The sequence below is a fragment of the Corella eumyota genome, chromosome 7 (assembly GCF_963082875.1).
Source record: "Corella eumyota chromosome 7, kaCorEumy4.1, whole genome shotgun sequence".
In the NCBI taxonomy this organism is placed as follows: domain Eukaryota; kingdom Metazoa; phylum Chordata; class Ascidiacea; order Phlebobranchia; family Corellidae; genus Corella; species Corella eumyota.
The window spans coordinates 9633579-9658653 of record NC_137496.1 but is presented as its reverse complement, the minus strand read 5'-3'; the positions used below and the strand labels follow the sequence as shown (position 1 = coordinate 9658653).

The window sequence follows — 25075 nt, the reverse complement described above, 5'->3', positions numbered from 1 at the left end:
GTAATAAAGAGTTTAATGAACAGTATAAACATGTATGTACAACTTAAAGCCCTTTAAAAATCTCGTTTGTGGTGTGTGTGTAAATAATATGGGCTAATATTATGTATTAAAATTTTTATATAAATAATTTACTATTATTCAGTATACCATTCTATAAAATTTTTAAACTGATTTTTTTTTAAAATAAACACAAATTTATGATTTTAAAAAAAAAATGTAATAATAAAGAGCCAAAAATATTTAAAAAAAATAAAAAAAAACTTATTACAATATAAAAAAAAACTTAAAGAGATGGTTCGGTTGCTGAGTTTCTTTTTTAATTATGTTGAAAATTTTCCAACTTAAAAAAAAGTGAACAAATGGCTCAGAAAGGGAAATTTAAGGTTATTTTTCTATGTCTGCCAGTATACAAATTTACGACAATGACGTCGTACGTCACGTGACTCGCGAGCGTTGGGACTTTCCCTATTTACAATATTTACCTTCAAATCCCGATATCTCAAAAACTACTTGACCAATTTTTAAAATAATGGTATCCTCATGCAAGTTGAAAAAATGCCAACATAATTAAAAAAGAAACTCTGCGACCGAACCATCTCTTTAATAAATTTTAAATTTTTTATAATGTATACAGGGTTTACAAAAAAAAAATTTAAAAATTTAAAAAAAAATTTACCTCACTATTCCCCTCCCACTGAACTTTAACTTTCAAGTCCTTATTTGTACCAAGAATTACTCCACACTTGTTGGCGCTATTGCATCTTCCGCCTACTCTTAACCCATTGTCTACCCCTCCCGCTAGAAGAATTAAAGTTGGGAATACCTGCCACAAGAGGTCCTCATTTTGCTCTGTAAAATAATTTAAGATTTTTCTGTAAATTAGTCTGGTATACTGGTCAGTCTAGTAGTGTGGTCTACTGGTCAGTCTGGTAGAGTAGAATACTGGTCAGTCTGGTAGTGTGATATACTGGTCAGTTCGGTGGTGTAGTATACTGGTCAGTCTGGTAGTGTGATATACTGGTCAGTTCGGTGGTGTGGTTTACTGGTCAGTCTGGTAGTGTGATATACTGGTCAGTCTGGTAGTGTGATATACTGGTCAGTCTGGTAGTGTGGTATACTGGTCAGTCTGGTAGTGTGGTATACTAGTCAGTCTGGTAGTGTGGTATACTGGTCAGTCTGGTAGTGTGGTATACTGGTCAGTCTGGTAGTGTGATATACTGGTCAGTCTGGTAGTTTGGTATACTGGTCAGTCTGGTAGTGTGGTATACTAGTCAGTCTGGTAGTGTGGTATGCTGGTCAGTCTAGTAGTGTGGTATGCTGGTCAGTCTGGTAGTGTGGTATACTGGTCAGTTTGGTAGTGTGGTATACTGGTCAGTCTGGTAGTGTGGTATACTAGTCAGTCTGGTAGTGTGGTATACTGGTCAGTCTGGTAGTGTGGTATACTGGTCAGTCTGGTAGTGTGGCATACTGGTCAGTCTGGTAGTGTGGTATACTGGTCAGTCTGGTAGTGTGGTATACTGGTCAGTCTAGTAGTTTGGTATACTGGTCAGTCTGGTAGTTTGGTATACTGGTCAGTCTGGTAGTGTGGTATACTAGTCAGTCTGGTAGTGTGGTATACTGGTCAGTCTGGTAGTGTGGTATACTAGTCAGTTTGGTAGTGTGGTATACTGGTCGGTCTGGTTGTGTGGTTTACTGGTCAGTCTGGTAGTGTGATATACTCGTCAGTCTGGTAGTGTGGTTTACTGGTCAGTCTGGTAGTGTGGTATAATGGTCAGTCTGGTAGTGTAGTATACTGGTCAGTCTGGTAGTGTGGTTTACTGGTCAGTCTGGTAGTGCGGTATAATGGTCAGTCTAGTAGTGTAGTATACTGGTCAGTCTGGTAGTGTGGTTTACTGGTTAGTCTGGTAATGTAGCTTACTGGTCAGTCTGGTAGTATAAAATACTGGTTAGTCTAGAAGTGGGGTTTACTGGTCATGGCATCAAATAACCAAAAAGTTTAAGGTTTAAGACTTACCAATGCCAATCCATTCGCTCTTGAGTTTGCAAATAGCTTAAACCAAATTAATAAAAACCTTTTACATAAAACATTATGGAAAATATGGATTTGCTTAAAATTTTTTTTACCAATTTCTAAATTTAGCAAACTTTTTAAAAAAATACTCTTTATTTATTTAAAATTATTTTAATGTATACATGTTTTAGTATTTTATTTTATTTACCAAAATCTTTATTTTTATGTAAAATATCCGGTATTTTATCTAAGGATTGCAAAATATTTTCCATTATAACCACACACCATTTTGAATCGGGCAAAATGTAAAGCGAACACATCAGCTGATTGCACGCCTGAGCGAGCGCGCCATGGTCGGTTGCACACATGGGGTCCCCGGTTGTTAAACATTCTCCAGAACCCAAGTTCTAAAAAATAATAGATTTTTTTTTTAGATAAAATAAAAAAAATTTGAAATTTTATAATTTTAAATACTAAAATTTGCTGTTTAATAAGGCTAAGTAGACAATCTTTTAAATAAAAAAGGCCTTTAAATAGGTTGCCAAAATAAAAAAAACTACTATTTGTGGTGGGGCAGTAAATTATCCAAGGCAAATATAAGTTGTATGTTACAACAATTACCTAGCAGCCCATTGGGCGGGCAATAGAACAGACAATAAGTATAAATGTACCCCAATTTAAAAAGCTTTAAAATAAAAATAGTGACATTTGTGGAGAGCAATTAAATTATTAAAAGCAAGTATTGGATAAAGGTTGCGACCATACGATTATTTAATTTACAAAAAAAAAATCAAAAATTACTAACAATTACAAAAAAAATCGATTAACATAAAAATAATTTAATTTTTAAAATTTTACCTGAAAATTTGAAATTTTAACTTCTTCGCCAACACTACTACTGTAAAACATAATGCACGGAAAAAGCTCAAAATTCGTGTCCACATCTCTAAAAGCAACTTGAGTTGGTTGGTTGTTTAACCCAAAACTTAAAGTATGATCAGCACAGTTTAAGATGCATTTGATTGTATCTCCTTTACTGTAACTTGGGAATTGCTGAATACATTCCCCAGCGTGATACAAATTGCCACTATAAAAAAAAAAATATTTTAATAATTTAATATTTTAATTTTGACAAACAACATTAATAAGTTGTTTGAATATATCGTTAAACTACATGATGTTCTGGGTTCAATTCCCACTGCTTTATACCATAGATACCTTAAGAAGACCTATTGGTACAAACTTCTAACTTCTGCTGAGCCAACACTTAATCAGCAGTTTAATTATTGGGTTATTATAATCTATAATATCCTTAACTGCCACAGGCAACTCGAGACTGGGTCGGTAACTGTTGTTACTCTATGTTTAGGTCGCCCATTCGACCTTTCCATATTGAGGATAAAGATATATACAAAAAAATATGTATATGGCCCATTAAGACTAAAAAATAACCCATTAAGACTAAAAGATAAACTTAGATAAAGTTACCTGTATGCTCTATATAACCACATATCCGAGGTTGTTCGATGACAATAATCTTGCACAGGATAACGGGAAACTCCGACACATGTTCCTTCATTGCCCGGATTCTCATTTACAATCTCGAACTTAAATAAAAATTTTAGAAAATTTATATAAACCTATGCCCAAAAACCAACATTAAAAAAAAATTCACCAAAGTTTTACTAAATTTTTTTTTAGAAATTTAAGGGAATTTATAAATAAGGCCCGTTTACACCGGGCGCATGCGCCGCGTCTCGTTGTTCGCAAGCGAGTGGCTCTAGAAGCGACATATGCAAATTTTGCGTGTCAATTATACGCAAAAAAGACCATAAAAAGGCAACCTAATTTTGAAATATAAAGTTATATACATTAACAAACTTATATATACACTAAATAAGATTAATTACGAGTATATTTTATACTAAAATACCTAAATTAAGATATATTTTGACTGTAGGTGCACCTAAAAAAAGTAAAATATTGTAAATTATTAAAATTTACTGAAATTGAGGTAAAAGGGTAGTTTTAAAACAAAAAAATTATTTTATATGGGAAACGTATATGAGCGCGACCCGTTCGCATCTGGTGTAAACAATCGCCTAATCAAAAAGAGAGTTTCTAAATTTCGCGTTGCGCACTGCGCGTCCTGTGTTAACAAGCCTTAAGAGTTGGAGTAAAAGTGGGTTAATAGAAAACTCTCCCATTTTATATTTTAATAAATTTTACAAAAAATTTACCTGCCATTGGTAGCAACCTTGAGACAGGCTTTGCTTGGTTAAGCCGTAACCTTTTCCGCCACTAGAGTGAACAAGAGAGTTAGCCTCGGAAACCGAAGTACAAATACATTTGTCGTTGTTGAACTCGATAAAAAAATCGTCTCCAATGTCAGAAAATCCCTAAATTAAAAAAAAAAAATTTTAAAGATTTTTTTTTTGTATATATCTTTATCCTCAAACTACTAATGTTACTCCGATCCAGTCTCGAGTTGCCTTTGGTAGTTTGGGATATTATAGATTATAATTGCCCAATAATTATACTGCTGATTAAGTGCTGGCTCAGCAGGAGTTCATACTGTTATAGCACCTTACTCAAGGGCGCTACAGCATAAGATTTTTATATATTTATTAATATGTGTGCATATTTATATTTATATTTTAACAAAAATTGGTATATTTTTATAAGTTTATCAAATGCAATTTAAAAGATTAATTATTTTAGATGTATATATTTAACCTCTTTTTCTTTTAATTTTTCAAAGCATTTTTTTCGCTCCAATGATGGCAAGGCAAGCCAGTGATATGATGACATAAATTGAAATAAATACTTGATGACAGATGACATCATTTCACTAAAAAATATTAAAATAAAATTAAAAATTTTTTTTTAGCTTAGGGTCGCAAGTGGACAACATAAAACTATAAAATTAAGTTTTGGGGGGGCTTCTACCCTATCTAGAATTATTTTTTTACCCTTTAAAAGAAAATTACAACTTTTACTTTCTTAACAACAAAACTTTCCTAAAAACTTTTAAAACAATGGTTGACAAATGTAACCCCCTAACAACCCCCTAAAGAATTATGTGGCAAATTTAAACTTCTATAAAACCCCCTTTAAAAGTATATAACAAATTTAACATTAACGACTTTAAAAAACATTAAAAAAGTATATGGCAAAAAAAAAACTTTAAAACTGGCAGATTTGAATAGATATCAGTATTTAAATATCAAAATAAAATTTAAGTAAAAAAATGATAAATAATAAACTGACCCAGAGCTGAAGGTTAAGCTTGGTAGGATGATTTGAAGCAGATGGAAAGACAGAAGTCGGGTTTTTAAACTCCGCACAACTGGAATTCCTGCGATTACATTTTAATACAGTTTAATTTAAATTTTTTTTTAATAATTCTAAAATCACAAAATGTGGGTTTATATATTTTTCAGAAAAGCCTATTTTTTAAAAACAAGTTGTTTATTTGAAAAGGAGTAATTTTTTAAATCGATTTACAAATTAAAGCGGAAATTTAAAAAAAAAATCATTTTCCAGAAAAGAATCCTGAACCAAATAAAAATTTGACCAGAATAATGTCTTACTGTATATACAAATAAAAAACTGCCATTTGTGGTGCACGGTTAAATTACCACAGCAAATATTGGTTGGGTGTTGCGACCATATTAGACAACAAGGGAAGGGAGCTATCAACTTGTTCATATAATAAAGTTAAATAGATGATGTGTATTTAATTTATAAGCCTACATAATAAATTAACTGCCATTTTTTTTTTTGTATATATCTTTATCCTCGATGTGGGAAAGTCGAATGCGCGACTTAAACGAAGAATAACATCAGTTACTCCGACCCAGTCTCGAGTTGCCTGTGGCAGTTTGGGATATTATATATTAAAATTCCTGGGTAATTATGCTGCTGATTAAGTGCTGGCTCAGCAGGAGTTCATACCGTTTGTAGCGCCTTACTCAAGGGCGCTACATTATGAGAGCAGTGGGGATTGAACCCACAACCTCATGTGTGGTGTAGCAAGTGTTCTTACCACTACACCACACTGCCGGTATTTGTGGTGCACAAGTAAATAATTGCGGACAAATATTAGTCGAAAATTGAGACATAATTTCGACAATAAAAATATAATCTGTAGAATGGGCAATCGACTAGTATATAAAAATTTAAAAAATAAAAAAAAATTTCTACCGTTTAAATCAAGTTGTCCAACTATGCCTAAAAGATCGCTGACCCATGACCAGTTCGTTAATTGTTTGCAGATGGTTTTGTGAGAAAGTAAATGTTGAACAAAAGAAAGATTTTCTCCTAATTCAGATTCTTTCTCTCTCCTTTGTCTTCCTTGGATTCTTTAAATAATAAGAAAAAAGTAAAAAAATGAGAAAAAAAGAGAAAGTGAAATAAAAAATGAAAAAAAGAGGATTAAAAAAATGAGATAAAAAAGAGAAAAGCATGAACAAAAAAGGGAAAAATAAGATAAAAAAAGAAAAAGCACAAAAAAAGAAAAATAAGATATAAAAAAAGAAAAAATACTAAAAAAATAACAATAAAAAACAAATATTAGAAAAATATAGTTTTACTTATTAGTGCCAAAAAATATATTTTCAATATCAAATAAAAAGTAAGTTTAAAAGATAATAATGATAAATTTTTACATTTGCTAAAAAATTGCATTTAAAAAGTTCTTTAAAATATCAATTTTTTGAATTTAAAAAAAGTTTCAAATTAAAAAAAAAAACAATTTAAAAATAATAATTTTTAAATGTAATAAAAAAAAATTTTTTTTTTCAAACCCGATTTTTTGTTCAATATTTTCCAAGCTCCAGGGATCACAGAAAACTTTATCAGGATCCATTATTACATCACAACCACCCAATTGTCGAAAAGAATCAGAAATTAAACAGCGAAGTACTTCAACAATCGAAATAATTACATCCAATTCCATGTCAGCGCTGTACATACTAAAATTCAAACAACATCAAAAATTAGTTTATTTTACTTTTATTTTTGTGATTATTTATCCTCCATGTAGAAAGGTCAACTTCACGACCTAAACATAGAGTAACATTCGTTACCCCGACCCAGTCTCAAGTTGATTTTGATAGTTTGGAATAATATTAATATTAATTGTCTGATAACTAAACTGCCAATTAGTTTGGCTCAGCAGGAGTTTATACTGTTTTTATCCCTTTACTTAAAAGCACTTTAGCATGGAAGCAATGGGAATCAAACCCAAAATCTCTTGTTGTGAAATCAAAGGTTTTAAGCAGTTTTTTTTTATTAAAACAGTATAGATGTTTTTATTTTTATGTATATCTTCATGCTTGATGTGGAAAGGTCAAATGCGCAAACAAAACATAGAGTAACATTAGCTACTCCGACTCAGTCTCGAGTTGCCTTTAGCAGTTTGGGATAATATATAGATTATAATTGCCCGATAATTATGCTGCTAATTAATTGCTGGCTCAGCAAAATTTTATACTGTTTATAGCGCCCATTGAAGAAACAATACATTTTGATTGCTTAAGTGACATATTATTATGTAAAAACATGTCTAAATATATAATAAACTGTTTAAATAATTGTATACTTTTTTTTTTAGTTTCGTTAATAAGTAAAAATAAAATTAACCGGCAGCGTGGTGTAGTGATAAAATCACTTGCTACACCACACATGAGGTCATGGGTTCAATCCCCACTGATCTCATGCTGTAGTGCCCTTGAGTAAAGCACAATAAACGGTTTGTACTCCTGCTGAGCCAGCACTTAATCAGCAGCATAATTATCGAGCAATTATAATCTATAATATCCCAAACTGCCACAGGCAACTCGAGACTGGATCTGGGTAACAGTTGTTACTCTACGTTTAAGTCGCGCATTCGACTTTCGAGGACAAAGATATATACAAAAAAATAAAAATAAAACACCCAAGAAAACCTTTAAAAGTATCATAAGGTCAATAATCTTTAACGTAGCAAGTGCAATTTCAGATAAAATTAAAAAAAAATTTAAATTCTTAAGCAAGTAAGAAAACAAGTTTACCTGGCAGATATTGCTAAGCTGTGAAAAAAGTTATTCGCAACTGATCTTGTTATTGACAGAATCTTTTCATAAGTTTTTGAAGTCAATAATTCATTTTTAAATGCTTTTAAATTACAAAGAGATTTGATTGCTTCAAGATTATCAGGATTTAAGTCGATTAACTCGGTTTGTTGATATTGTAACGAAGCAAGTGCAAAGATTGATGTTAAAAGTAGACGCAAATTAGACCAATCTAAAAAAATATTTTAATTTTATTTTTACATATTCATTTACCCTTATCAAGGTCTACCTTATGTTCTAAACATAAAGTAACATTTGCTACCCTAACCCAGTCTCGAGTTGATTTTAGCCTTGTTTTTGCATACATCTTTATCCTCGATGTGAAAAAGTTGGATGCGCGACTTAAACATAAAGTAACATCAGTTACTCCAACTCAGTCTCAAGTTACCTTTACCAGTTTGGGGTAATATAGATTATAATTGCCCTATAATTAAGCTGCTGATTAAGTGCTGGCTCAACAGAAGTTCACACTGTTTATAGCGCCTTACTCAAGAGGGCTACAGCATGAGACCAGTGAGGATTGAACCCACAACATCATGATGATGTAGCAAGTGTTCTAACCACTACACCATGCTGTCAGCATTTAAATCGCAAAAAAAAAACTACAAAACTAAATATTATTTGTACAAATTTCTTTACATAAAATGTTTTTATAAATAAATATATACCTAAAGCTTGATAAGTTGAAAACTGACACAAATGGTTAAACATAATTGTCCTTATCTCAGCCAAATTTCGGTTTATTTCTGTTTTCGTTGTACTGGACGCAGATGTGATTGCATTATCGTCAGTAGAAAGAATACTTTAAAAATATTAACAAAATAAAACACTAGTAGCATAGTAAAGTTGTTAAAACATTTGGCTTTACAACATGAGGTCCTAGGTTCGATTTCCATTGCTTTAGGTGTAGTGGTAAGAACACTTGCTACACCACACATGAGGTCGTGGGTATAATCCCCACTGAGCTCATGCTGTAGGTTCCTTGAGTAAGGCGCTATAAACGGTATGAATTTCTGCTGAGCCAGCGCTTAATCAGCAGCATAATTATCAGGCAATTATAATTTATAATATCCCAAACTGCCACAGGCAACTCGAGACTGGGTCGGAGTAACTGATGTTACTCTATGTTTAAGTCGCGCATTCGACTTTCCCACATCGAGGATAAAGATATATACAAAAAAAAATTAAGTAAGGTATAAAAATTAATTATTACACAATAATAAACAATTTTTTTTTATTTTTGTAAAATTAATTTTTTGGTTTACCCAATTTGTAGATGATCTCTTGTTAGAGGCTGAATCACAGAGAGACCAAAACACCCGACAAGCATTTGAAAATAAACTGAAGGTAACATATCCTTGATTTTTAACAAACTTAACATTTTTTCAACCGTAGTTTTTCTAGTCTAAAAAATAAAATTTTTAATTTTTATCTTCGAAAAAAAACTGTTTAAAAATTTTTTGTTTCAATTTTAAACTGTTACTTTTTTATATTTATTTATTTTTAATGTGGAAAGGTCAACTTTATGACCCAAACATAGAATAACATCTGTAACCTCAAATATTACAGATTTGTTGATTAAAATGATATATTACAGAGTTTTGCAATTTTGTAAGTGATGTATATAGCATGTTAGTATGGTTGACACTGAATCACAAAATGGCTTTAAAACTTTTAAAAATGTCTGTGGTACTTACAATTTAGTTTCAAAAATACTGGAATATGATTAACATAAAAAAACAGGTTCCCATATTTTATTGTGTGACGTAAAAAGTAGTGTAGTCAATGTATATACGCTAGTACTTTCCACGTCATCATAAACAGGACTTCCCTTCACTTTTTTTAATTAATTTTTTTTTTTTTTTGAAGTTGCATAACTTAAAAAATAGGTGAAATTAATAAAAGTTAAAATTATTTTTGTGTTCAGTTACACCAACTTTATTAATTTTTGAGAAAAAAAATATCGCTAATATATGACTTTAAGTGCATGACTGCATGATTTTTAAATGTTTATAGTGCCTTACAAAAAAATGCTACAGCATAGAAGCAGTGGGGATTGAACTTAGGACCTTATGTGGTCAAACCAGATGTTCTAACCACTACACCATGCAGATGGTTAATGTTTTTTACCTTAGCCCTTTCTTGTTGAATCTGCATAGCTTTGGCTAAAGTTTCAATTTTGACATTGTCCGTGACATCATCAGTTGATGACATCACAAGAGAATTTGAGGTGAAACAGCAGAATTCAAGAACAGATAAGCACATCCTAAAAAATAAACACCTTTTTTTTAAAAAAAAAAAAAGTTTTTTGGAAAAATTTTTAAAGTTTATGAATTCAAAAGTATTCTAAAATTTTAAATTTTTTAAATTGTAAAAATTTTGTATTTTTTTAGATTTTATAAATGTGTAAAACACTTACAATCCATGTTGTTGGTTCTCATTCAATTCAACACTTTGTTCCATTGCACTTTGCTGAGATCGACTTATTGACGGGACTTCAACTAAAATCAATTATTTTTTTATATATTTTTTTATCCTCAATGTAAAAGGGTCGACTTAACAGCCTAAACATCGAGTAACATCTGTTACCCTAACCTAGTCTTAAGGTAATTTGAACAGCTTTAAATACAGACATACAAAATATCTTAATTTTTACAGCATCTACATATTTTACATTAAATATCCTTGGTGTAAAAAGGTGACTTTCTGGCCCAAACATAGAGTAACATTTATTGCCCCAACCCAGTCTCGAGTTGCCTTTAACAGTTTAAAATAGTATTGATTAATTGTAAATTAATTTTTGGTAAAGGTACCATTTATTGCAGTTTACACAAGGGTCTATAAATTCCTAGTTTTTGTTTTATAAGCGATGTAGTTAGTCTTTTATATAAAAATAAAAAAGTAAATGTTGATATACCTAAATACAAACATTCAAAAATACTTTGAAATTGTTAAAGTTTAAGATATATACACAACAAACCTGTCATAGCTTCTTCTGAAACAGAAGCTTGCAAAGTTTTTAAATTTAAATGCGAGTTTTCACCTAAAAAAATTAACTTTCTTAATTAAGTATAAAATGTTTTGAAGTAAAAGCTTTACTAAAGTATGTTGAAGCATAGACCTAATGCTTTTCCACATATATGTTGTAAACGGTATAAACTCCTACCGAGCCAAAAAACAATCAGCAGCTTATTTATTGGGCAATTATAATTAATAATATTTCAAACTCCCAAAGTTAACTTAAGGCTGGGTCGGGGTAACAAACATTACTCTATATCTAGAAAGTTTAGTCGTCCTTTTCACATCAAGAATAGACAAACATAAAAAAATGCCACTTTAAAACAAAAAATGTTTAATCAAAATTACCTTCTTGATAATTTTCATGATAATAATCATTATTTGGATCGTAATTCTTTAAAGCTGGTGTGATGCCCACTAATAAGAATGCTGATTTTTCAATTAAAGAAAAGCATAGCTCAGTGTAGAAGTCTTTTTCTTTCTCTGAAACCCAAAAAATTTAATTAAGTCCAAAAAAAGAAATATTGTAACATGGTGATGTAGTGGTAAGAACACTGGCTGCATAAGGTGTTTGGTTCGATCCCCACTGCTTCCATGTTATAACATCCATAAGTAAACCAACATAGAATGTATAAACTCTTGGTAAGCTAAAATATACCATTAACAAATAAAAGTTTCAGAAAATAATTGCTTTTGCAGGATTTAATACCATTTATGGCACCTTACTTTTTTTTTGTATATATCTTTATCCTCGATGTGGGATGGTCAAATGCGCGACTTAAACATAGAGTAACATCAGTTACTCCGACCAAGTCTCGAGTTGCCTGTGGCAGTTTGGGATATTATATAGTTTATAATTAACCGATGTTTAAGCTGCTGATTAAGTGTTGGCTCAGCAGGAGTTTATACCATTTATATCACTTTACTCAAGGGCGCTACAGCATGAGATCAGTAGAGATTGAACCCACAACCTCATGGTGGTGTAGCAAGTGTTCTTATCACTACACCACGCTGCCGGTTCAAAACTTGAAGGCACTAAAGCATGAAAAATATGAAGATTGACCTAATGCACTGAAGCCAAGTGTTTAGACCACCACAACATGCTGCTGGCTTTACAAGTGATTTTACTAACCTTCTTTTTGATTTGCCTTTTTTGTTTCAGATTTTAAATTTTTCTCTTTTCTAAAAAACCTAAATTCTAAAAAAAAATTGTTTTTTTTTTAGTGTATATCTTTATCCTCGATGAGAAAAAAAGTCGAATGCGCAACCTAAACATAGAGTAACATCAGTTACACCCCCCCAGTCTTGAGTTGCCTGTGGCAGTTTGAGATACTATAGATTATAATTGCCCGGTAATTATGCTGCTGATTTAATTCTGGCTTAGCAGGAATTCGTACCGTTTATAGCGCCTTACTCAAGGGCGCTACAGCATGAAGGCAGTGGGGATTGAATCCACAACCTCATGTGTGGTGTAGCAAGTGTTCTTACCAATACACCACGCTGTCGGTTTGATAGCCTGTTACAAAACCATATTTCTTCTAGAAAAAAACAAAATAAAAAATAATTTTTAAGCTATTAATTAAAATACTTTTTTCGGTTTCTTGTGATTTGCTGGTTGACGGAATATTGTCAGATTGTAAAATTTCACTTTGTTCTTTTGTAGACAATTTGTTTACTCGAAGTGAAAGTAAATGGGTTCGCACCTGACAAAAAATAAAAATAAACCAAGTTAATAAGATATACCGGCAGCATGGTGTAGTAGTCAGAACACTTTTTACACTACATCTGGTCCTGAGTTTAAACCCCACTGCTCTCATGCTGTAGTGCCCTTGAGTAAAGCACTATAAATGATACAAACTACTGCTGAGCCAACCATTAATCAGCAGCGTAATTATTAAACTATTTAAAATCTATAATATCTCAAATTGCCACAGGCAACTCGAGATTGGGTCAAGGTAATTCATGTTACTCTATGTTTAGGTTGCGCATTCGACCTTTCCAAATCAAGGATAAAAATACCAAGAAAAACATACATACACTTAAAATTAATATGTTTATTTTGTGCCACTTTTAAAATGCATATTAAACTAATTACTAGAGTAAAATGCTAATTCTTAATAGAATTTTTAATGTATTTAAACATTTTTTTGTATATATCTTTATCCTAAATGTGTGAAGGTTGATGCATAACCTAAATATAGAGTAAACAACAGTTACTCTGACCCAGTCTCGAGTTGCCTGTAGCAGTTTGGAATACTGTATAGATTATAATTGCCCGATAACTGAGCTGCTGATTAAGTGCTGGCTCAGCAGAAGTTTATACCATTTATAGCGCCTTACTCAAGGCTGCTTCAGCATGAGATCACTGAGGATCGAACCTAAAACATTGTAATCAGTCTTTAAAAGTTAGCAAAAAAGGGTTTAAAAATTCACCTTAAAAACTGCTCTGTAAAGAGGTTGCAAATTAACACAGTGGGGATTAAGCCCAGTTTGTCTAAGAAGGGATGCAAAGAATACACGAGAGGTTATTTCTAAAAGATCGTCTTCTCTTCCTGTATCCAAACCATTCCATTCTACAAATTAAAAATTGTCATAAATATATTAACATCAATCTTTTTTTTTGCATATCACCTAAAGTAATAAGAACACTTGCTACACCACACATGAGGTCCTGGGTTCAATCCCCACTGATCTCATGCTGTAGCACCCTTGAGTAAGGCGCTATAAACGGTATGAACTCCTGCTGAGCCAGCACTTAATCAGTAGTATAATTAACAGGAAATTATAATCTATAATATCCCAAACTGCCACAGGCAACTTGAGACTGGGTCGGAGTAACTTATGTTACTCTATGTTTAAGTCGCGCATTCAACTTTCCAACATCGAGGATAAATATATATACAAAAAAAAAATGTTTATTGGAAAGGGTGTGCTGTTGTGATGTGCTTGGGCTATATAAACGAAGCGCTTAGGGACGAATACCTGAAACCTTTCGGCTTGTAGTACGGTTCCTGCTATACCACTCTTCGTTTTTTTTATGAGTGTGTTTTATTATTATAAAAAGATATGCCCATGTCACAATATTAAGTTATCCATAACTGCCTAAGTTAAGAAGGGGATATTGTGGCATTGATGGGGCTTGAACCCAAAACCCTTCGGCTTGTGGTCTTGCTGCCATAACCGGTATACAACATTACCAACCAATGTCAATCTTTTTTTTTCCATATCACCAAGGTAATAGGTTCTATATTTTTTATCAGATAGGGGTGTGATATTGTGACATGTTTTAAGCTATCCGTAAACGCCGGGCTCAAGGGCGAATAGTGTGACGTTGGTGCAGCTCAAACCCAAAATCTTACGGCACGTAGTTCGATGCCATGACCAGTTAACCAACCAATGTCAATCTTCATATAACAAAGCTAGCTAATCGTACAACATATATTTGTATTTTGTTAAATTTAAAGGCATGCGACAAAAAAAACTGCCATTTGTGGTGCTCGAGCAAATTTTTCTGGTACCACATTACAATAAGGAATTTAATAGACTAAAAAATTTATATTCCAAAAAATAGTAAAGTTAATAATTTAATCAAAAGACTGTAAAAAACACATTATCCTAAACTAAGTAACATTAATTTATTAATAAACACAGTTTACAAATACCTCTGTTTCTGGCATAGTCGATCATATTATTCCATAATTGATTTGATTCTGTATTATTAGCTCCAACTGCCAACTATTAAATGTAAAATTTAATCTTTATTTTTATTCAAAACCTTAACTTCCTAACTTAAGCTTGAGTTGACTTAAACAGTTTTAAATGTATAATGGGGCTTAGTGGATGATATTTTAACCTTTTTTTATTTATATCTTTATCATCGATGTGGGAAGGTCAAATGCGTGACCTAAACATAGAGTAACATCAGTTACTCTGACCCAGTTTTGAGTTGCCTTTAGCAGTTTGGGATATTATGGATTATAATTGCCCGATAATTATGCTGCTGATTAAGTGCTGGCTCAGCAGCAGTTTATACAGTTTATAGCGCCTTACTCAAGGGCGCTACAGCATGAGATCACTAGGGATTAAACCCAGGACCTCATGTAGTGTAGGAACATATATATGTACAAAAGTACAAAATCAACAAAACTGGCGATTGTTGTACATAGGTATATAATCATACGCAAATATTAGTTGACAGTTGAGACCATATTACAACAAATAAAATGCCAATCATAGAGCGGTTTTCAGGTAATTTAACTATTTTCTAATATTAATTTTTTTTAGTTTTTAGAAATTTTAATAGTAAAATACCTGAATTAGGGTAAGAAGATTGCCACTAAATGTTGTAGATATATTGTCCATGTTCTCACTGTTAATCATTTCAAGTAAAACATTCGTTCGCATCACTTTAAAATTAAATTTTGTTTTAAAAAAAATAAAAGATTTATTAGACATTTAACAAAAAATTAAATAAAAAAAACAAACTTTGATAGCAGTGAGGATTAAACCCCGAAACTCATGCAGCGTGGTGTAGTGGTAAGAAAACTTGGTACACCATACATGAGGTCATGGGTTTAATTCCTACTGCTCTCATGCTGTACACCCATGAGTAAGGGGTTATAAACAGTATAAACTCATGCTGAGTCAGCACTTAATCAGCAGCTTAATTATTGGGCAATTATAATATATATAATATCCCAAAACTGATGTTACTCGAGACTGGGTCAGAGTAACTGATGTTACTTTTTGTTTAAGTCAGGCATTTGACCCTTCCACATCAAGGATAAAAATATATCCCCCAAAAAAAGTGTTCTAACCACTACACCATGCTGCACAGCTAATTTTTTTAATTTGTATTAAAATATTCAATTTCAAACTTTACCTGATATTTCATAACTTTGATGCAGACCATTTTCTAAAACTTTATTATTCAAAAATTCTGAACAAATTTTTTCTTCTGGACTTTCGAAAAATTGATAAGTAGCATTTAATATTCGACCAATCAGAAATGAGCAAGATCGCTCCAAATCGACGAAGCATGACCAGTCTTCATTGACTACAAACCCAAAATTAAAAAAAAAATTTTTTTTTTACTATTATAAAAATTTTTTTTGGAAAAATTTAATAACTTTAATTAAACGAAAAAATTTAAATTCTGTTTACCATTTTGTAGCGTAGTTTGATAAGCAAGTGGCCAAATCATTTCGTTTGAATCTAAATCCACTGAAGAAATAAATCTAAATATATTAACATTATTAAATTAAACAACCTATAAATTGGACATGCATATATTTTGCACTAAGCTTTATTATAAATACTAGTCAATAGCCTAAACTACAGTCGATATTTTAATTGTAGCAATATGGTTAGAATGCACAACTTATATTTGCCTGCAATAATTTACCCGTGCACCACAAATGGCAGTTTTATTTATTTTGTAGACCTATAAGTTGGACACAAAAATATAATGTCCACTACGCTTTATTATATATATATATATATATATGACAAAAAATTACATTTTAAAAGGTTTTAGGTTTGATCCACACCAATGTCACACTATTCGCCCTTGAGCCTGGCGTTTACAGATATCTTAAAACTGTATCAAAAGCTTTCCCAATAATATGCCGGCAGCATGGTGTAGTTGTAAGAACACTTGTAACACCACTGTGAGGTCGTGGGTTTAATCCCCACTGTTCTTATACTGTAGCGCCCTTGAGTAAGGCGCTATAAACGGTATGAACTTCTGCTAAGTTAGCACCTAATCAGCAGCTTTTAATTATCAGGCAATAATCATCTATAATATCTCAATCTGCCACAGGCAACTCGAAACTGGGTCGAAGTAACTAATGTTACTTTATGATTAGGTCGTACATTCGACCTTTCCACATCGAGAATAAAGATATATACAAAAAAAAAATATATATATATATATAGAAAAACCTATTACTTTAAAAAAATATAAAAAAAAATAAATATTTTCATATTTTGTTACCTGTTAAATTGATCCAAAGCGGGTAACAATAAAGTAAGAGATTGTAGAAATGGTGAAATAATTGGAAGCTTCAACAAATGCAAAGAATTGATGGTAAACGATAGCAATTCACCACATGAAGATGACTTTAAAATTTCTAAAAATAAAGAAATACATTTTGAATTAATATAAATATAAGATCTTTTTTTTTTTTTTTTTTTATCTTTTTTTTTTTCCATATCACCTTAAGGTGATAGGTTTTATATTTTTTATTGGGGAAGGGTGTGCTATTATGACGTGTTTTGAGCTATCCGTAAACGCCGGGCTCAAGGGCGAATAGTGTAACGTTGGTGCGGCTCGGCTCGAACCCGAAACCTTTCGGCTCGTAGTCCGACGCCATGACCGGCTGTTAATCTATATATAATAGAACTTTTATATTTATATGTATGTCCAATACATAGCCCACTTATGGAATAAAAAAAAATGCCGTTTGTGGTGTGTTAGTAAATTATTCCAAAAAAATATTAGTTGAAAGTTGCGATCACATTTACTTTTTTTTTGTATATATCTTTATCCTCGATGTGGGAAAGTCGAATGCACGACTTAAACATAGAGTAACATAAGTTACTCCAACCCAGTCTCGAGTTGCCTGTTTAAGTACTGGCTCAGCAGGAGTTCATACCGTTTATAGCGCCTTACTTAAGGGCGCTACAGCATGAGATCAGTGGGAATTGAAACCAGGACTTCATGTGTGGTGTAGCTAGTGTTCTTACCACTACACCACGCTGCTGGTTAAATTGTCTGTATTCAATATACTTTTTTTTCATTTACATTTTTAGTTACCTTTAAAATTATTGTCATCAGTAAAATGTGGTTTAAAAATAGTGACTGTAAAATTGATTTCAGTAAGGGATTGTTGTAAAAGTTTTTGAACAGAATTATTTAAAAGTTCCACAGCTTTGTCTTGAATCTAAAAAAATTTAAACTATGAAAATTATTCTTTTTTTAATTTTATCCTTTTTATTTATATTTTGGTGGAAAATTTAGAAAAGAAAAAATGAAAAAAAGGAAAATGAAGGAATTGAAAAATGAAGAAATGAAAAATAAAGAAATGGAAAAATGAAAGAATAAAAAATGAAGAAATCATAAAATTTCTGCATTTTATTTTTTTTAATTCCTGTTTTTTTTGGTAAAAGAAATTACAAAAGCATGCCATAGTACTTTAAAAACTGACATCAGTGATAAGGTCTTAGATTTGATTACCACTGCTTCCATGCTGTAACGCCCTTAAGTAAGGCGCTATAAATGGCATGAGCTCCTGCTAATCAAAAACCAACCAGCAGATTAAAAAAATCAAAAACTGAAATTACCTTTTTTTAATTGAAAATTGGGTTCACGTTAACTGTCCGTAACTCAACAAAAAAAAGGTTACTTACTCAAAACCAGTGAATTTAGGAGTTACGTAATATTTATGAGATAGCTCTCTCGCAATGTAGCCTATGCGAATAAATAATAAACATTAGCTATAAATTACTACATTTTAGTATCATTTAATTAAACTGTAATATAGCCTAATTAAACAGTTATAAGTTTGATTATGTCCCAAATTAGGCAATACGCAGACATCATCTTAGTCTTCAAATATATATACCCTTACCCCAACCCTATCTAAGTTTAAAACGAAAAAGGCGTTGCGTAGGAGAGTTACTTACAAGCTACGAGTAAATTTGAGAGGTCTGTAGTGTTTATCAGTTTTGTCTGGGTACGGACAGTTAACGTGAACCGAAAATTGTAACAAACAAAAATGTTATTTTTAATTTAAAAAAAACAGTTAAAGATTTTAAGTATAATTACCACATTTTTTTCGAAGCAGTGTGAAAATAAATGTAATATTAATGCAGAAAGTAACTTTTGGATTTCAATCATTTCTGTAATATTATCTAACGCAGTTTTTTCGTTTAGATTTTTTAACTTGGTCACCTAAAAAACATTAAATTAAATTTAAAACTAAAATAAAATATTTGGAATCTTTGTACCTCTAAACTTTAAAAAATTTCTTTTGTTTATGCGGGAAAGCCGACTAAATAGTCTAAACCTAGAGTAACATTTGTTACCCCAACCCAGTCTTAAGTTGACTTTGCCAGTTAAAACTTCTACTAATTATAATTTCTTGTTAATTAATCTGCTAAATTAGTTTTTTGCTTGGCAGAAGTTTATACAGTTAAAAGCTTTTGGATTTTGGTGACCATGCCATAACATACTTAAAATCTTTATGTAAACATTATTACTTTTGGCATGTTTTAAATCATTAAATTGATTTTGTCATTTTTTCCCGTCGCATTGTTGTAATATTAATTGTATATCGTATTTATTATTTACTTTTATCAATGTGCGACAAAACAAAATAAAAAATAAATAAAAAAAAGCACTTTACCCAAGAGTGCTACAGCATGGGAGCAAACAAGATTTTTCACAATATAAAAAAAATTATCAAAAAATATTTTTAGTTCCTACTGTGTTAAGATGAACATTGTCCAGTAAGACTAGCAACAATCGGTTAGAGAGCTCTGATTGGTTGAAATTGGGGTCAAAGTTTAAAATTGCTGAAACATGATCACTGTTCTGAAGACTAGATAGCACGACATTCAGCAACATTTTCTACAAAATTTAAATTAAGTCATTTTATGGTTACACTTAATATAATAGGGTTCAGCAGTAAAGTGTAGTGGTTAGAATACATTGTTTTTTTATATATCTTTATCCTTGATGTGGGAAAGTCGAATGTGCGACTTAAACATATAGTAATATCAGTTACTCTGACCCAGTCTCGAGTTGCGTGTGGCAGTTTGGGATATTACATAGATTATAATTGTCTGATAATTATGCAGCTGATTAAGTGCTGGCTCAGCAGAAGTTTATACCATTTATAGCACCATACTCAAGGGTGCTACAGCATAAGACCAGTGGGGATTAAAACCCACAACCTCATCGTGGTGTAGCAAGTGTACCTACCACTACACCACGCTGCCGGTCTTTTTACTACTACTTAAAGTCTATTGTTCGATTCCTACTGCTTCTTTGCTGTAGCAGCCTTAAGTTATAGACTGGATCAGGGTAATGAATGTTATTTTATATTTATGATGTAAAGTCGTCCTTACCACATTGAGGATAAATAAACACAAATACGATTAAAACGAAATAACGAAAATTAAAATTTAATTACCATAAAAAAACACTTTTTAATGTCTATTCCACAAAATCAAAAGTTACCTGTCCATATGTTAATTTGCTGGTATTTTTAAAAAGTTTCGGTAAAAATTGAAGTAAAATTAAAACTCGTTCGTTAATAGAAGGGAGTAGTAATGAAGCTCCGACATGGATACAATTTTCAACCTCCTTTAACAACAAAATTTGGAATTTTTAGAACGTGATAACTTACAAGTAGTTTGGTGATTCCAAAAAAATGTAATAATTAAAATTTTTTAAATTAGAACACAGTTTTTTTCATTGTTGTAATAATTTTTAAATTTTTTCGAATTTATTTTATTAAAAGTAATAAAAAAATTTAAAAAAAAACACAGAAGTCCTGCCAATACAGCATTAAATTTGATAGACTTTTATGACATAGTGTAATTCCAAAAACACTTGGCTTAACTACATAAGGTCCTTGGTTTGATTTCCACTGCTTACATTTTACAGAATTTGAAAAAAAGACATTATAAACAATACATGCTTGTTCTAGGCCCAAAAAAACAATTAGCAGATTAATTAACTAGAAATTATAATAAATAATATCCCAAACTATCAAAGGCAATCAAGACTGAGTTGGGATAACAAATGTTACTCTATGTTTAGGTCGTAAAGTCGTCCTTCCCACATTGAGGATAAATAAATACAAAAAAATAATATATAACTATATAAAAAAGTAACATAACGAGTCAATATATAACAACTTTTTTTTTTGTATATATCTTTATCCTCTATGTGGAAAAGTCTAATGCGCAACTTAAACATAGAGTAACATCAGTTACTCCACCCAGTCTCGAGTTGCCTGTGGCAGTTTGGGATATTATAGATTATAATTGCCCGATAATTATGCTGCTGGTTGAGTGCTGGCTTAGCAGGAGTTCATACCGTTTATAGCGCCTTACTCAAGGGCGCTACAGCATGAGATCAGTGGGGATTGAACCCACGACCTCATGTGTGGTGTAGCAAGTGTTTTTACCACTACACCACGCTGTCGGAACTATACCACGCTGCCGGTTTTTTAACATGCATTTGTAAACAACAAAAACTTATTCCTATACTTTTTTAATAACTGTTGGAGCATCTTGGTCTAAAATAGCAAAGAGAATTTCTCGTAGCCTATCTTGTTCAACACCAAATATTTGCGAGGATAAATTTCCTGTAGCAGCTAACTTAAGATGGCTTGAAAGCAACTCCAACATCATCAGAACAAATTTGTATTGCTCACTAGAACAAGAAAACAATGTTTATAATACTTTATTAACCGTGTTACAACAATGGGATCATGTTAACTGTCCGTACCCAGACAATACTGATAAACACTACGTACCTCCCAAATTTACTTGTAGCTTGTACGTAATTCCCCTATGCAACGCCTTTTTTGTTTTGCCAACCCTATCTAAGTTTATTGTGTTTTATCATCTGAGTCTTTAAATATATATACCCTTACCCCAACCCTATCTAAGTTTGTTGTTAAAAAACATTGTACCTTTACAATGTGCGAACGTTAATTTATAGCTGTTTATTATTTATTCGCATAGGCTACAGTGCGAGAGAGCTATCTCGTAAATATTACATAACTCCTAAATTCACTGGTTTTAAGAACGTAACTTTTTTTTGTTGAATTACGGACAGTTAACATGAACCCAATAATGTAGTGTATAATATGGGTATAGTGTTTACATTTTTTCCAACAGGTTTTAAACAAAAGTATTTACAATTTTTCCAATAGGTTTTAAATTTTTCAATTAAAAAAATATATATATATACCCTTCATGGAACAAATAAATTGTTTTTTTTAAATTAGCGAATCGTATTTACAAATATATCAAAAATAGCGAATAAAAAAACACTTGTGTATACTTATGTATTTCTATTTCAAATCGGTTTCGAACAAATTTAATTACATCAACAAAAATCAAGTAAATGTTGGTAACTATAGAGCATTTAATACCAATAATTTTTAAAGATCTTACAATGCGTAAATTTCACTGCCTAAGTTCGTTAGTTGTTGCGCGATGTAGTTAAACTTCAGTAAGAAGTATAGAAGTAGTTAATTTAAAAAATGCGACGCAAGGCGTCAAGTGTTATAAAAAAAAACAAAAATCATGATCGATTTTTAAACGTTAATTCAGACCCTGCCTTTTATATTTTAAAAGCTACCACATTTTATATAAAAACAGCATAGTGAAATTAATAAAAAAAAAAAAAATAATTAAAATCTTCTAACCTGCTATTCGCAAATGAAGAACCAGTTGAGTCAACTGAACAATATTTCGAAAGAAAATAATTTAGTTTTGAAAATGTTTTTTCGCAAAGATCAACACAGTAAGCTTTTTGCCAAGCTATCACATGTCTGAATAAAACAATAATTATTTATTTTTAAATTTATTTATTCATGATGTAAAAAGGTCGACTTCACAGCCTAAACATAGAACGATATTTGTTACCCTGACCCTGTCTTGAGTGGCCTTTGACAGTTTGGGATATTATTGTTTATAATTGCCTGATAAAAAATAAACTAACTAGTTTATGAAAAAATCTTATATGCAAAATATTAATTATATAGCCTGGACAATTAGTAAAACTGTAAAATATTAAAGTTTTTAGAGTAAAATAACAAAATTTATCAGTAAAATAATACAATTTACAAGTAGAATGCTGAAATTCCACAAAAAATAATAAAATTTATCAGTTAATTACAAAAATTTACTATTAATATACTAAAATTGACAAAAAAATACTAAAATTGACAGAAAATACTAAAATTTCCTATTAAACTACTAAAACGCCAATAAAATACTAAAATTTACCAGTAACATATATACTAAAATACTAACAAAATTCAAAATTTATCAGTAACATCTTAAAATAACAACAAAATTCTAAAATTTACCAGAAAAATACTAAAATGCCAAAAAAATACCAAAATTTACCAGTAACATACTAAAATACCATCAAAATTCCAAAATTTACCAGTAAAAAAAGTAAAATGCCAAAAAAATACCAAAATTTACCAGTAACATACTAAAATACCAACAAAATTCTAAAAATTACCAGTAAAATACTAAAATAACAACAAAATAGTAAAATTTACCAGAAAAACATAAAAAAACCAACAAAATACTAAAATTTACCAGTAAAATACTAAAAAATAAACAAAATACTAAAATTTACCAGTAACATACTAAAATGCCAACAAAATTCTAAAATTTACCAGAAAAATACTAAAAAATAAACAAAATACTAAAATTTACCAGTAACATACTAAAATGCCAACAAAATTCTAAAATTTACCAGTAAAATACTAAAAAATAAACAAAATACTAAAATTTACCAGTAACATACTAACATACCAACAAAATTCTAAAATTTACCAGAAAAATACTAAAATGCCAACAAAATTCCAAAATTTGTCAATAATATACTAAAATGCCAACAAAATACTAAATTTTTCAGTAATATACTAAAATGCCATCAAAATACTAAAATACTAACAAAATACTAAAAAATAACCAGTAAAATGCTAAAATGCCCAAAAAAATTATAACTATAAAAATTTACCAATAAAATACAAAATAAATTGTTTAAAATACCTGTCAAGTGGAAGAGCAGTCCAGGCAACGCTATGAGATGTTCCAGCTGAGATTTGTTGAACGTTTAAACCCGATAAAGTTGTTATTTTGGTGGGGGTTGATATCGGACTGGTGGTATGACCTAACCCACATTGACCCATAGCATTATTACCCCAAGAAAAAACTTCATTGGCTGTCAATCAAAAAAAAATGAATTAAATACCAAAAATTTCTAAAACTAATCAAAAAAATTATGAAGGGTAAAAATTTAAAAATAAAATAAAAATTAACAAAAAAAATATTACTATGTGAAAGTGCAAGACAGTGTCCATCTCCCGAACACAAATCCACCATTTTAGTAAAAGCTAGTTCTTCGATTAAACTCGGTTTCATTTGGGTAACATCTGCTGAACCACACCCCAAACAGGCCCCACAACCCCATGAATATATCTACAAAAAATTTAATAATACGTTAACAGGTTAAATACAAATTTAAATTAATAAATTAACAGATCTTTTTTTTGTATAAATCTTTAGGTTGATTTGACAATCTAAACATAGAGTAACAACTGTTATCCCAACCCAGTCTCAAGTTACCTTTGGCAGTTTAAGATAATATGGATTATAATTGCATGATAATTATGCTGCTGATTAAGTGCTGGCTTAGCAAAAGTTCATACTGTTTATAGCGCCTTACTCAAGGATAATACAGCATGAGAGCAATAGGGATCGAACCCATGACCTCATGTAGCATTGGAAATGTTACCTGATACCTACACATTGTAAAAAAAAGTTAATGATATATTACCGATAACAAATTTTTATAAAAATGTTGAAGCAATGTTTAGCTCTGTTACTCCATTAACAATGAAACATTTTTATTAACCCCCTTTACTACAACTCTCCTTTAGAAAATACTCTTTAATTTTTAAACAAAGTTGACTTTTTTGGTAATAGTCGTTCCGAAATTTTAGTTTAAGAAAATATGTTTATTAAGTAAAATGTATTGTTTCAAAAAAAAGACGACAAATCTTAGTTAGAAATCATCTAACCCCTAATAAAAACAACTAATCGATAACCCGCCCTACAGTCAGATTTTTAACTGTCATAATATAGTCACAACTCTCAAGAAATA

At 31.0% G+C, this 25075-nt stretch overlaps 1 protein-coding gene across 3 annotated transcripts in view; it reads right to left on the bottom strand.

Moving 5' to 3' along the window:
• LOC145759980 (putative E3 ubiquitin-protein ligase HERC1) overlaps positions 1 to 25075 on the bottom strand; it is a 75891-nt gene that overhangs the window by 39287 nt on the left and 11529 nt on the right. For 2 of the 3 annotated variants that reach the window (XM_082573838.1, XM_082573840.1), the window contains exons 14-45: positions 24246 to 24390; positions 23962 to 24133; positions 22596 to 22721; positions 21427 to 21592; positions 20390 to 20515; positions 19634 to 19777; positions 18974 to 19099; positions 17963 to 18089; positions 17141 to 17276; positions 16309 to 16382; positions 16028 to 16201; positions 15457 to 15551; positions 14808 to 14880; positions 13579 to 13718; positions 12734 to 12848; positions 12278 to 12343; positions 11494 to 11628; positions 11108 to 11170; positions 10547 to 10628; positions 10258 to 10393; positions 9393 to 9532; positions 8796 to 8929; positions 8068 to 8299; positions 6820 to 6987; positions 6218 to 6375; positions 5282 to 5369; positions 4748 to 4862; positions 4252 to 4410; positions 3500 to 3618; positions 2870 to 3098; positions 2220 to 2418; positions 677 to 849 (exon numbers count right to left, since the gene is read on the bottom strand). In XM_082573838.1, coding sequence (XP_082429964.1) covers positions 677 to 849; positions 2220 to 2418; positions 2870 to 3098; positions 3500 to 3618; positions 4252 to 4410; positions 4748 to 4862; positions 5282 to 5369; positions 6218 to 6375; positions 6820 to 6987; positions 8068 to 8299; positions 8796 to 8929; positions 9393 to 9532; positions 10258 to 10393; positions 10547 to 10628; positions 11108 to 11170; positions 11494 to 11628; positions 12278 to 12343; positions 12734 to 12848; positions 13579 to 13718; positions 14808 to 14880; positions 15457 to 15551; positions 16028 to 16201; positions 16309 to 16382; positions 17141 to 17276; positions 17963 to 18089; positions 18974 to 19099; positions 19634 to 19777; positions 20390 to 20515; positions 21427 to 21592; positions 22596 to 22721; positions 23962 to 24133; positions 24246 to 24390 — 4335 coding nt within the window. The remainder of the gene's footprint in view (positions 1 to 676; positions 850 to 2219; positions 2419 to 2869; positions 3099 to 3499; positions 3619 to 4251; positions 4411 to 4747; positions 4863 to 5281; positions 5370 to 6217; positions 6376 to 6819; positions 6988 to 8067; positions 8300 to 8795; positions 8930 to 9392; positions 9533 to 10257; positions 10394 to 10546; positions 10629 to 11107; positions 11171 to 11493; positions 11629 to 12277; positions 12344 to 12733; positions 12849 to 13578; positions 13719 to 14807; positions 14881 to 15456; positions 15552 to 16027; positions 16202 to 16308; positions 16383 to 17140; positions 17277 to 17962; positions 18090 to 18973; positions 19100 to 19633; positions 19778 to 20389; positions 20516 to 21426; positions 21593 to 22595; positions 22722 to 23961; positions 24134 to 24245; positions 24391 to 25075) is intronic. The other variant, XM_082573841.1, reaches the window with a different exon arrangement.